The 14466-nt window shown below is 42.1% G+C and overlaps 1 protein-coding gene across 3 annotated transcripts in view; it reads left to right on the forward strand.

Annotated features, from left to right (window-relative positions):
• SPEG (striated muscle enriched protein kinase) overlaps positions 1-14466 on the forward strand; it is a 1422155-nt gene that overhangs the window by 800572 nt on the left and 607117 nt on the right. For all 3 annotated transcript variants that reach the window (XM_086954403.1, XM_086954404.1, XM_086954405.1), the window contains 2 exons: positions 11193-11297; positions 13212-13418. In XM_086954403.1, the coding sequence (XP_086810529.1) occupies positions 11193-11297; positions 13212-13418 (312 nt within the window). The remainder of the gene's footprint in view (positions 1-11192; positions 11298-13211; positions 13419-14466) is intronic.

A 14466-nucleotide genomic window follows, 5' to 3' on the forward strand; every position in this document is an offset into this window, starting at 1 on the left:
ATATCTCGCTCAACATGCCACGCCCATGATGAAGGTGCTCGTTAGCACCGAAACGCGTCGGGAAGGGAAATGAATTGCGGTCTGCTTTGCCGCCTTTGAAAATAAAGGTTTTGTTGAAATCTACCTGCCTGGAGTGCTGCCTTAAACGTGGAGAAACTTGTGATGGATATATATATTTTTATATATATATATATATTTTTTTTAAGAGTTTTAGACCCGCGAACTAGACCCGAAGAGATTGGGTATCAGAGAGCTTTTCTTAGCACCAGTTTCATTACATGAGGACACATTCATTTTTGTTAGGCACAGGGAGATTAAGTGATTTGCCCAGAATCACAGGATGTCATCGTCGCCGAGGCTTGAACCTGGTTCCCCAGCTTACCTGGCTCTCCAGGTAATGGAGAGCTTTCTCAAGGATTTCCTAGTGGGTAATGCATAATACCTTGAACCTAATGCTTCGCTGTAGAGGCAGCCAGTTAATCTGCTTCTGAGCAGGTGAGAAGGGCTCATGCCTTGTGAGGTTCAGACACATTCTAGCCACTTGATTTTGGATTCCTTTTAATTTACATATTATTGATTTGGTAGGCCTGCATAGACTATATTTTAATAAGCCAATCTAGACAGATCTAGTTGTGGGACATTTGTAAATTCACTGAGATGGTTGTTATGAGGGATAGGATACACGTTTCTCAGCATTGATAATTGGAAGTTTGTGTTTTTGACCCCTAACTTTATCTAAGTGACAGAGGACTTATAGCACAGTATATGCAAATTTATAGGTTGAAGCCACAACCCTCAGCTTTATAATTGATATTTCAAGCAATTTTATCTGACTTGAGAGGGACCTTTAGGAAGGACTTGAGAAATTGCAAAAGCGTTGCAGCCTTTGCATTTCTTTCCGATACACTTGTGTTGCCATTACATGTATTCATTCTCCAATATTGGAACTTTTATAGATTGACATGCTTTACTTATTCCCCTTCATCGAAGTGGGAGTTCCAAGTTATAGCTTGAAAGCAGTACATTGTTACACATTGCCCATAAGGGTGCATAAGGGCTAGAATACATTCACTTTAGTATCTGACCTACAATAACCGAATTCCAGCCAATCAGACTGCAGCTCCCTGTCGAACACTCCCCTTAGAGACTTCCCTCCCTGCGATATTCTATTGTGCATCATGTGATGGGAGTCTCCTTGAGCCTTGCCCAGTTTATCTAGATTCAGGTACTTCAAAGAGAGTTCTTTAGTAATTAATATATATGTATATATACTCTAGCTTCAATATTTTCTACTGAAGAAACTAGACTGCTAAGGTTGTCAGAGCCAGCTAACAAAAGGCCTATTCAGACCTTGTGGAACATGTGTAAGAAGAGGCTCTACTCAGAATATCCTCACAAGGAATGTATCTACTGCCTTTACTCATCACAAAAGTTAAAAGAATATGAAATCTATTAAACGTTTTCTTCAAAAACGTTAAAGGATTGGAAGAGAATGCTACTATTTATGGCTTCAGAAACCTAAGGAAAAGGACATTCCCATTTCTAAGGAGGATAATGATTCCTCAAAATCAAATATAAAGCCTCATAAAAGGGAGCGGTCGGAAAGTCAACTGCCTCAAGACCCACCTTAAAAAATACCCTTTACGGGTCATCAAGAGAGCATAGTCCCCAGGCAGAATGCTCTCACAGACATAAGAAAGTGGATGTTTTCTCAGGAAAATCAAAATCTGAGCCTGCAACACCTTCTCCCAAGTTGGTTTTACAATTCAAAAAGCCCTACAAATTGCTGTCAACTGAGAAATCACTGTCACTGGTAATGAAAAGAACGTATTTGAAAACATCATTGGCGACGACAACAATTTTGATGGCGTTGCTGTTGATGGAAAAAAATCTAAGACAACTTCTACTACAGCAACTTGCAGGGTTGATGAGATCACTGTCAAAGAAACTTCAATGACCCTGTTGATGACTGTAACACTAACATTGTCGATGGTGAAACCACCGATTATGTCAGATGACACCATTGTTAGCAACACTGTCATCAATAGATAAAATACATTCCCAACCAACTTTATTAATGCTAGAGCATACCTTCCCCGGTAAGGTGTCACCACTTCCAACAACACATTTATTAGATGAAAAGGATTCAGATGACGTTGTCAAACCATTTAGAACTGCTCATAGTCCTTCCAAATTAAATGTAAAATATATAGAAGAAGAGGAAGGTAAAGAATATTTTGAGGAAGAATACAATTTGTTTGGAGCACAAGAATATGCGTATAGACCCATTCAATATGTGGGCCAATACCAACCATAAAGTCATTATCAGCCTTAAGAAGACACAATACAAGTACCAAGGGCTTTGGTTCATGACTTAAAGAGCGTGTGGGAAGATTATTATTAAAGGTGTCCAGAACCTACAAAGACTGCATCATTAAGACAATCAATGAGGTCTCGCAGTCTTCTAGTATACAACCACCAACTCCGCAAGTGGCCAAGTTCCAATGGTGCATTCGCCTAAGAAGACACCTGTATTAACCCTTGCAGTCCCACCACCATATGAGGAAATGTCTTTTGATGAAGAAAGAGGAGAAGAAAGAAGTGCAGAAAGATCAGGATGTACCCAATGAGTGGGATTACTACCTAATTCCAACTCCAACACCAGCTGCTACGCAACATGTGGATTCTCATCCCAATGTCATTGGAGGATTGAAAGAGTGGCAAAAAGATTTGAATTCCTTATTCCTTAAAAACTAACAGATTTTTTTTATATGACGTTAAAGAGCTTTCATAGAAAATCAGTAAGAGCATTCTCTATTGTGGAATTCTTTTGTTAGGAAGAACGTTAAAGTTGTAAAGAATCTAGCAATCATCTTGTCTCACCCAAATTGGATAAGAAATATAAGGCACCAGAAAACATTTCGATTTATTTTATTGGATACACAAAACCACACTCCCTAATAACACAAGCAGCTCTGCCCTGCCTCAAGAATCGTTCCACACTCATTTGCCTGCCACTTGATAGAGATGATAGGCATTTAAACAATATAGGAAAGTGTTATTCTGCTGTGTTCTCTGTGTTTTCCCTAGCACTAGCACTAAATTTAGCTACCTTTTGCCAATGCAGGCACCAGGGAATTACACCTTCCTGCACATAAACAATCACTAATGCCGATTTGTTACTTTATGTGTGCTGCAGAATGCAACACATATAGAAGTAGCAAATTGTCATTACTTACTGATTGTTTATTTGCAGGAAAGGACAACTTCCTTCACATAAACAATCATTAATGGCATTTTGCTCTTTCTACCGCGTTGTTACATCGCAGTTCCATTACAATTCATGTTGTTACAACGACTTGCTGTAGGGGGCACGCTGGACTTAGGAATAGTATCATTTACTATTCCAACTCCAGTGTGTGCAACAGTAGGGAAGGTGTTGGAATAGTAAATCATACTATTCCTTAGTTTACAGTGCCCCCTACAGCAAGTCATTGTAATGGCGTGCATTGTAATGGTACTGCACTGCAACAACGAGTCGTTGTAACAACCACGCTGTAATCGCATTGTTTCCCAATAAGGGGGTTGTCAGTATTAACCCACATGAACAATACCATGAACAATACCACCACGATGCTCTACATAAAAAAACAGGGTGATACAAAATCTCAGCCATTGTCTTAGGAAGTCCAAATGATTTGATTCTATGAACAAAACTTACCAACGTATATGGAAGTGTTTCCGTATCTGGTGCCAGAAGTCGAAAATTCACGCTATAACAGCACCATCAGAGCACGTTCTACCTTATCTGTTAGATATAGCTGAAACAAGTTTGGTTCATGCTTTAATAAAAGTGTGCTCCACAGCAATATCATCCTTTAGGAGATCATCTGGTTTACCATCTTTATGGTCAAGTATGATTAACAAAAAGTTCCTTAAAGGAATTTTCAGGGTCCTCCGCACCAATAAATTAGCCTCCTCCACCTTGACAACTTAATACAGTACTTTCACAGTTGGTGCAGGAGCCATCCGAGCCCATTCAAAAAGCAGTTATGAAATTTCTGTCATGGGAAGTCGCATTGTTATTAGCCTTGACATCAGCAAGGAGAGTTAGTGAAATGTAGGTTTTCACAATTAAATAAACATTTATGCAGTTCAGAAATGATAGAGTAATTTCGAGGTCTAACCCCCTAAGTTTCTGGCAGAATTTCATTTAAATGAGCCAATTGTCTTAACATTTCTTCAAATCTCTCAGGATGTGTCAGAAAGGTCAATACACACTTTTAGTACACTGATTTTGGCAACCGTTCAGTTTCGTCATTATAGAGCCAGAAGGCACGTACTGGCTAAAGTATGAGCGCACTCGATTAGAAGTGTCTCTACATCAACTGTTCTTTTTGCTGGTGTGTCTCTTCAAGACATTTGTGGAGCAGCAACATAGAAAAACAGACACATGTTTACATAGCGCTATTGCACAGATTCACAAATGCAGAGTGATGTGGCAGTGGGACAAGTGGTGTTACATTATCTATTCCAATAAGTTGAACTCTCGCTTCATTCCCACCATCTGCTGTCAGTTCACTACGCAGTTTGTTTTTATGCTTAGCTGTGCTATTCTGATTCAAGAATGTGAATCTAGAAAAGATGTAATACCGGAGTAGGGAAATTAGTTATGACAGATGCCAATACTGGAGATCCACAGTTACAAGTAAGTAACTTATTTTCTTCTGTGCAAAAATTCCAGGATGTTAGAGTCATTCCAGAATAGTTTTACAGTTGCCATTCTTCACTGGAGTGCACATCTTATTTCCTAAAAAGAAAGAAAAAAATTAATAGTGGAATTCAATCCATGGCAAATGCAATATTGTAGAAGTTAATATGTTTGTTCTCTTCCTAGGGATACTCATTAATAGTCATAAGCACTGAATAATCTCAGCCCAGGAGCGGGAACTTGGAATGCATGACCAAATACATATATATGTGTAAATATATAAATAGAGTACATAGTACTAAACAAATTATACACATATACATTTATAAACTAATAATATGCAGCCCAACCATAACCTATAGGCTAATAAGGCCATAATTACATACTTTCTGGTCAATGAAAATAAACTATAGAAAACAATGCAAGAAAAAGGCATGAGCCTAAAATGCATTCCATAGACAGAAAAACCTTTTATTTCCATCAAATAACCTGTAATAAAAGGCAATTAGCCTAAGTAGGCTGCATACAGAAATAATATCCCTGTACAGAAAATCAGACTGACACCTCGCCTTTAAGGCCTCAGGGAATCTGAACACTTTGCCTTTAAGGCCTCCAGAGGGACCCTGCTCCCATCATGCCCCACAGGTGACAGTTAGGTTAGTTCTTTTTTCCGGCTTGTTCTGTGAGGAACCTGAAACCCGAGCTCTGCTGAATTTGATTGTTTTTCAATCAGAATTTGTTTTTTTCCTGTCTTATTCGACAGTATTTTCAGCTGGTAGTATTGTTTAATCTTTTCTGACTCATTCCTCAAGAATTTTTTATAGTCAGTAATGCCACCTTTATTCTACAAGTGTCCTTCCTGTGGGAAGAAGATGTCCAAAACAGATCCCCATTCTGTTTGTGTGGTTTGTCTTCCTTCCACACACGATGTGGAAAAATGTTATCAATGCCTCAAACTTTCCAGAAGAACTTTTTAAAAAAAAATTATTTATTGGAGTTTTCAAAACAAAGAAATCGTACACAATCGAGTATCTGGATCCATGGCTTGCGAGGGATACAATCAAAGCATACAAACAAATCAAAACCCAACAACTGAGACCGGTCAGGTCAGCATCTTATAACAATTTCGAATCCATCCGCGCACATTGCAGGACATGGTTACATCAACATATTCAGAGTGGAATGATACTTTGGGTGGAATAAGTTTACACATTCAGTACATCACATCTGCTCGGGACAGTTATGGGGGTGAACATCTAGGAACAGGGGAACAGCATTTATGTACAGTACACATAAGGATGGCATTGGCAGCCCACCAATATCCACAGAACTGTGAACAGAGAAGGACAACAGCACTTGCTCCCAGTAGACCAGCACAGACATAATCAAGGGGCCTCTGCAGAGTCTCCCATTGTGGGGGAATGCTCCGGGCTCTGGTTCATTGCAGAAAGGGCTCCCAAATGTCTCTCGGCCTAGAAGCCACAGGCATCAGCTCCCAAAATAGCCCCAATTGTGTGTGGCCATAACTTACATCCGCCACCCATGCCTTAAATGTGGATACCTTTCTTCTACCCCATTTTATAGCGATTTGCCGTCAGGCAAACAACAACAGGAGGGCATGTAGTTTCCATTTCTGGGGCACAGTATCATTCACAAGGCCTAACAGGCCCAAATGTGGGGTGGGGGTGTCGGATCTATCCACTATCTGATTAACCGCCTCAAAAATGTTGCGCCAGAATTCCATCAGTTTCAGACAGTCCCAAGCCATATCTTTCATCCTCTCTTAAGCGCATGCAGTACAAGCTAATAGGAGTCCTATAATATCTATGCAAAAATTTAAAATGAATAAGGCACAGCTTGTAATTGGGGGATAACTCAAGCAGCTGCTTACAGAGAAAGTCCCACTGCTCGTGTGTTAGCGAGGGCTATAACTCTTCGTTCCAGAGCCTCAGGGACTGTGGTTGAATAATTGGACCTGGTCCTGCATAGTCGTGTATAGTCTGGTCTTGTTTTTGGAACCTCTAGGAGGCTTGCTGTGGAGGACCGTAGTGCTCGTGCCGGTCTGTAGGGACATAGAGATTGTTTCAAGAAAGCAGGTCCTGATGCATGAATAGTCTTAAAGGCTATACATAAGGCTTTGAATTTAGTTCTGAGTCTTTCCGGTAGCCAGTGGAGCTGTCTAATTGCTTTAGAGATTGGTTTAAATTTGGGTGTCCCTGTGATCAGTCTGGCGGCCGCATTCTGCACAAGCTGCAGTCTGTTCATTACTCTTTCTTGGGCATTAACAAGGAGTCCGTTACAATAGTCGATGCGTTTCATCACCAGAGTGCTGACTAAGGTTTTTATCATACTTGTGGGAAGATAGGTGAGAAGTTTCCTGATCATTCTTATAGTAAAGAACGAGGAGGAGACCACCGCGTTAGCATGATGCATGAATGACAGTTTGCTGTCAAAAATCACCCCTAAGTTTCTAGCCTTGGTGACCGGGGTGGGAGGAGGTCCAAGATCTGCTGGCCACCAAGTGGGAGACCAGGCCGGAGAGAGATTGTCAAAAACCATTACCTCCGTTTTATCCGAGTTTAGTTTAAGGCAATTCTCGGTCATCCACTCACTTATTGCAAGCATTCCAAGTTGGAAATTGCGGGCCACTTTCTGACCGTTAATATTAATCGCCAGGACAACCTGAGTATCATCTGTAGGCCTGGGCGGATTTCGCGGATCCACGATCCGTGAATTTGCGTATTTGCGGATCCGCAAAATCGGCGAATTTGCGGATTCGCGGATTTTGCGGATTTTTTAACACCTTGGCTGCTAGGTGTTTTCCCCCCCTGTGCTGGAAATTGCTCTTACTATGTATTCATGACGAGCTCAGCTCGTCATCAGCACAGCTCAACTGTGCATCATGACGAGCTGAGCTCGTCATCAGCATCGAAAGGGTTAAATGTGGGGGGGGTCTGTGTGTAACTTTGCCATCACACCAAAGAGCGCCGGGGTCCCTCGAGTGAGCTGTCCATCAAGTGGGTAAAGGACGCGAAGACGGTGCACACACGTAGTGTGTGGGGAGGGGCCAAACGGATGGGGCTTATATGCGAGTTCACATGCCTCTTGTGTTTATAAAAGGACAGGCACGGATCAGAGAAGCTCGTGGTCACAGGAACTGCACAGGGATTGAGCTCGTGAAAATCAATTATGCAAAGGCCTCCATCAAGCATCATAGCTAATTTTCGATGATAGATATGGGGAGAACGCACACCTACCCAGCCTCGACAAAACACACATGTTTGGGGGGCTGATTAACTTTGCCATCACACCAAAGAGCGCCGGGGTCCCTCGAGTGAGCTGTCCATCAAGTGGGTAAACGGCGATAAGACGGTGCACACACCACTAGTGTCTGGGGAGGGGCCAAACGGACGGGGCTTATATGCGAGTTCACATGCCTCTTGTGTGTATAAAAGGACAGGCACGGATCAGAGAAGCTTGTGGTCACAGGAACCGCACAGGGATTGACCTCATAAAAGTCAATTATGCAAAGGCCTCCATCAAGCATCATAGCTCATTTTCGACGATAGATATGGGGAGAACGCAGACCTACCCAGCCTCGACAAAACACACTTTTTTGGGGGGGGTGATTAACTTTGCCATCACACCAAAGAGCGCCGGGGTCCCTCGAGTGAGCTGTCCATCAAGTGGGTAAAGGGCGCGAAGGTGGTGCACACACCACTAGTGTGTGGGGAGGGGCCAAAACGACGGGGCTTATATGCGAGTTCACATGCCTCTTGTGTGTATAAAAGGACAGGCACGGATCAGAGAAGCTTGTGGTCACAGGAACTGCACAGGGATTGAGCTCGTTAAAGTCAATTATGCAAAGGCCTCCATCAAGCATCATAGCTAATTTTCGACGATAGATATAGGGAGAACGCACACCTACCCAGCCTCAACAAAACACACATTTTTGGGGGGGCTGATTAACTTTACCATCACACCAAAGAGCGCCGGGGTCTCTCGAGTGAGCTGCCCAGTGCCCATCATCCTGTAACTATTTTAGGAAGGCGCCGGCAAGCTGCCAGTGCCATCCTAAAATAGTTACTAAATTAGCTTCATTAGGAAGCACTAATAGATAAAATGAAGCAGGTGCTCGAGCACCTGCTTTATTTTATCTATTAGTGCTTCCTGTTGAAGCTAACTTAGTAACTATTTTAGGATGGTGCTGGCAGCTTGCCGGCGCCATCCTAAAATAGTTACAACTTGAACTTTTGCCCCCCAAATCCGCAGCTCGCGGATTTTCGGTAAATTTGCGGGAGTTCGCGGATTGCGGATTTACCGAAAATCCGCGACATCCGTGAGCGGAACGGATTTTGCGCTCACCCCTAATCATCTGCGTATGATGCTAGTGGATGAGCTTTAATGATCCTCGCCAAGTCAGACACATAGATGTTAAAAAGTGTCGGACTTAGCGAGGATCCCTGGGGAACACCACAAGGTAGAACAAATGGTGATGATGAAAAATTACCAAATGACACGGACTGCTCCCGGTTGGTGAGGAAGGAGGAGAGAAGGGAAATAGTGCTTTTTGATATTCCTGGTGCCACGACACGGTCGATCAAAGTACCATGATCGACCGTGTCGAATGCCACGGAGAGGTCAAGCAGTATGAGCACTGCAGCCCCCCCACCGTCCAAGATCATCCTGATTTCATCCGAGGCTTTGATTAGGGCGGTTTCTGTGCCGTGTCCCTTCCTAAATCCAAATTGGGAGTCGTCTAGATATTGGTTATGCTCAATGTATTCGGAGATCTGCACATTCATGATCTTTTCCACAATTTTAGCTGGAAATGGGAGGCAGGCTTATGACCTGTAACTGGTGACATTGATGGGGTCAAGAGTACTTTTTTGATAAGTGGTTTAATAACAGTTTTTTTCCAAATGGAAGGGAAAACACCTGAATTAAACATGGCGTTAAAAATTTCAGTGAGCTTGTGACCAAAAATGTCAGCCGATAGTTTGAGTATGGAAGGGGGGCAAGGTGAGCAGAAAGAAGCAAAAGAAGTGCAGAAAAAGAAAAAAAGGTGCAGAAAGAAGCACCAGAAATGCAGAAAGAGGCAAGAGAGGCTCAGAAAGAAGCAAGAGTGGTTTACACACCATTAGTATCAATGTAAGACCCACATTTAGCAATAAGGTGACCATTCTAGGATTCCAAAGCGCCTTTCACCACACTGTAACACTTGTCGCTGCATGTTTGATAACGTTTGAGTTGGAAACCAGGATTTTCTTTGTTCAAATCTGCTGATTATGCAGCAGATGATGGATTATGTGGCAAATGCAGAAAATGTATAATTGTTTGAAAGTCAGTGCAGCCAAACAGTCGCATAATTCCAGTGGCACTGCTCATATCTCTGACTAGGCCCAGAAGTGCACCTCAGTGGATCCTTCTTTTTTTTGTCTCTTGGGGCCCGATTCACAGAACTATTTTAAGACAAAATCCTAAACTTACTACCATTTACTCACTTTGGAATTCACAGAAGGCACTTACTCATTTTGGTACTCACAGAAGGCGCTTACTCATTGATGAGGAAGTGCCTTCTGTTAATACTAAAATGATTTCATAATTTCACTGCACAACACACCACATAATTGCACTACACACAACCTACATCCACTCCACTCCAAGAAACATTAGTAAAACACTTTTACATTTACAATGCCAATAGCTCTAACTTTTGCAAATGTGAGACCTATCGCTTTGCAAATGATTCTTTAACTAGTAGTCGCGTTTTCAGAGTGGTGGAGAAAGGGGACATGGCCTCCGAAGACCTCTTAGCAATCCCACTGTGTGGGGCTTACTGGAGGTAACAGGAGGGGTAGTTGGAGATAAAAACGTAAACTTACTACGTTTGGTATTCACAGAAGGCAGTTAGTAGTAGTAAAGTTAGGAATCCTAACATTACTACTACTAAATGCCTTTTGTGAATACCAAAAGTCGTAAAGTTAGGATTTTGTCTCAGTTCAATAGTAGGAAAGTTAGGAATCCTAACTTTAATACCAGTAAATGCCTTTTGTGAATGCCAAAGGTGTAAAGTTAGGATTTTGTCTTTGATCACTTTTGTGAATCGGGCCCAAAATCTGTATTGGTTGATAAAGTCATATTTCAATTCAGTAACTTGTTCCCATGTTGCAGTTTCTGGTTTGTACATTAGAAAAAGAAATTTGCAATAGCAAGATGGCCTGATTCTGTGAAAAGAATACTTTCTATTTCTGGGGCTAAGTCCTAACATATTTAGACTTGCAGGATCTGAGTTATGTAAGTTGAACATGCTGTGGTAAATGAGATTGTTAGACTCAGTGAAATTGATCTGAGGTGAACCAAGAAGGTGTAGCAAGCCTTGGAATTTTCCTTTCTTCTTACTGTTCTTACCTCTACCCCATTGATTGTAATTGCCCTTTAGCCATTCATGATTGTTAAAATTGCACTTGGCCTGTTCCAGATGTGGTTCCAAGTCCCCCAGATGGACCTCCTGTTGTGGCGTCAGTAACAGGAAGAATCGTCACCCTGAAATGGAACAAACCTAAAAGATTGGACTCTGCCATAGGTAAACAACACAAAATTGAATGAGTGTTGAGATGGATAATTACACAGAAACTCCTATAAAGAAGAGATAGAAAAAGTGGATGAGTCTTGAGATCACTATGGCAGGGGGACAGTTAGAAAGAATTTTCAGAAGTCAGTGAGTCCTGAGATTGACAATCACTGGGTGACAAGAAAAGTGAATCAGTAGAAGTGTTTAGTGACTCATCAAATGAATGATTACATACAGAAAAGGAGAGTTAATGACTAGCAGAAATCAGTTAGACCTGATATGGACAATATCGTGAGGGCAAGTCCTGAAATGAACAATGAAAAGAATTCGAGGAGAGTGAATGGGTAGAAGAAATCACTGAGTACTAAGATTGATAATCCCAGGGAGACAAGGAGAGTAAATGAGAATCATGTTCCACAGAGTAATGAACAGAACAATAACATGGGAGCGAAAGTGTGACCGGCAGACTGGAACTCTGAGTTTCAGGATGGACATCACTAGGGAGACAAGGAGAGTTAATGTATACAAAGGGTCAGTGATTTCTAGCAAGCAGACAAGCGATAATTGGATCTAGAGATTGACAGTTAGTAGACAAGGACCAGTGGTCAAAATGCTGCTAGATGTGCTTTCCCCATGATGCATGGGTAGAGATATGTAGGGTTCACTGAGTTCTGAGATGTACTAGGCAGCAGAGACCTAAACGTCCTTTTAATAGTCTGCCATTTTGAAATCCAGATAGAGAGAAAAGGAGAAAGAGAGTGAGACTTCTCCGATACACTATCAAAGTATAACTGAATTAGCAAAGGTCCAGTTGTTCTACCAGAGAGAGCATTAGATGGAAACACAGAAGACAGTGAGGGGGGTTTGTGGGGGTCCTGCCATAGTCCACTAGATAGATAGAAATGCAGGGGATCTGTAGGTATATTTCAGCCTTGACTATCATAGGAGTTTGGGGGCATGATGTTGTATATCTTCGAAGACTAAGGCCCTTGTTTAGAGTTTGCGACAGAGGGTACTCTGTCGCAAATGTGGCGGAGTACCATCTCCACAAACTGAAGATCTGTCTGCCCCATCTAGAATTTGGCAAAACTTCTGTATGTCAGGGATGTAGACTACTTGGTCTCCTTTAAGGCCAGAATGAGTAAAGACCTTCAGATGTTTGCCCTTTGACCACCTGCCTGTTTTAGAGTGGCTTGTCAGCTAGCCAGATTTCAGTGTCCCTTACCTATAAGGGGCAGGGAAAACTACAAACTGGCCCACACAGTGTACAAGACAATTCTTGTGGTGCGGGGTTATTAGTTGTATTTTTATTTCTTTTAAAACCTGCTTTGGGATTTTGTTTTTGAAAATAAAACAACTGATTAAATGTTTGAAGGATGGTGCCCTAATGTTAACAGAGCAATCTGTCAGACTTTTAATACATTGACAGGAACCTCTGTCACAGTTGTTCCTGCCAATCTAAGAGATGTCTACTGGGCAGCTGGTCATCTCTAGGTTCAGAGGATGGGCACTCCATGGTCTTAATCATACCCAAAGTATCACATGGAAAGAGAGGAGTTTGACAGAATATATGTGTCCTGATGTGATCCATCTCATGCATACAAGAAGAGACATGAGAGTGCCGTGTCCTGAAAAATACAATCCTGATATATTTATATAGACAGTGGAGGAGGGCAGCAGAGATCCATGTGGAAGAGATATCCATGAGTGGTAATAAGTACATTTGAGTCTGGAGTTGAATGGTCACACAGATGTAGAGAGGGTTGACAAGCTAGAGGTGGGGACATAGGTATGGTGCATGGGAAGCAGAAGTCTTTGTGCCTTTACTTTCAGCCTGTTGGTCACTTTGTTCAGAGGGACATCTGATAGAGCAGGCTATAAAGCAGATCATCTACCTAAGATCTCCCACTGTGTTTTTTTGCATAGATCCTGCACAAGTCACCTACATTGTGCAACAGCAAGCATTAGGTACAGGCCAGTGGACAACCGTCGCCAGCAACCTGAAGGAAACCACCCACACTATCCACGTGCTAGCCAAAGGGGTCCAGTACCTTTTCCGGGTCATCACATCCACGCCGAAAACCAACAGTAGGCCCTCACCTCCAAGCGAAACGACTGAGCTTCTTGACCGAGGTAAGAACATATCCCATGGTTGAAGTAAGGATAGGTCCCATGATTATCACAGTTACAAATATTATCCTGTGGTCTTTGTGTCAATGACGCCTATAGTTACCTTATGGTGCTCACATGAGAAACACCGACCTCTGAACATTGTCTAATTCCAGTGCATTTCATTCTGACCCAAGAGGAAATGTATAGGATCACACAAAGTATCATTTAGAGTCAAGGCTGCATCAAAGCAACAGCAAATGCATATTCTTTCTCAGTTGCTGATGCTGGCACATTTGCTTGCTGAGAAACACAAGTATTTTGGAAATGACGGGTGTTCTGACAATAGGTGATTTGTTATTGTTTTCTTTGGTGTCTATAAATAGTTAAAGATCTGAAAATGGTGCTTTGGTACATTAGCCACTAAGGCGCTCATTATGAGTTTGCCGATAATTACAGATATGCGTGGTAATTCCTGGTATTAGAATTATAGGCTTTGCATTCATTATCACACGTGGCCCACTTTTACAAATAAATCACGCAACGCAGCACAGCACAGCTCAGAAAGTGAAGTTGCTGCACTGTTTTGCATGAACAGGAAAGACAGAACTGCTCCATGTCTGCTAGGAAGTGGTGCTGCTCTGTTCTATCCCTTCACTGGAGCACTTTATGCTGCCATGTGCAAACACAAAAACCTATGTTACATACTGCAAGGGTGTCTGTGCTGGGGAAAGCATAGCTTTTGTGCAGGAATTGGTCTCTTCCTGCACAAACACCATGCTGAAAGGCAATTTCCTCATTGCATGTGTGCTGCAGAAAGCAGTAAAAATGCAAATGTTTCTCCTCGTTACACCAGCCTCAGGGAGTCTCTGTAGATATGAATGTGTCTTAAATGCCATAGGTGGATACATGGGAACGCCCATGCACTATAAATGGAACGCTTCTCTCACAAAAACTAATGCACGGCAGTGCATTACGCTGCGTTGTGTTACTTGGGTTACAATCCAATGCAAATTGTAATATGCATTGGATTATAAATACCAACCCAACACTTTGTGTTGGGGCTCAACAC

This window comes from Lissotriton vulgaris, chromosome 2_1, assembly GCF_964263255.1.
Source record: "Lissotriton vulgaris chromosome 2_1, aLisVul1.2, whole genome shotgun sequence".
Lineage (NCBI taxonomy): Eukaryota > Metazoa > Chordata > Amphibia > Caudata > Salamandridae > Lissotriton > Lissotriton vulgaris.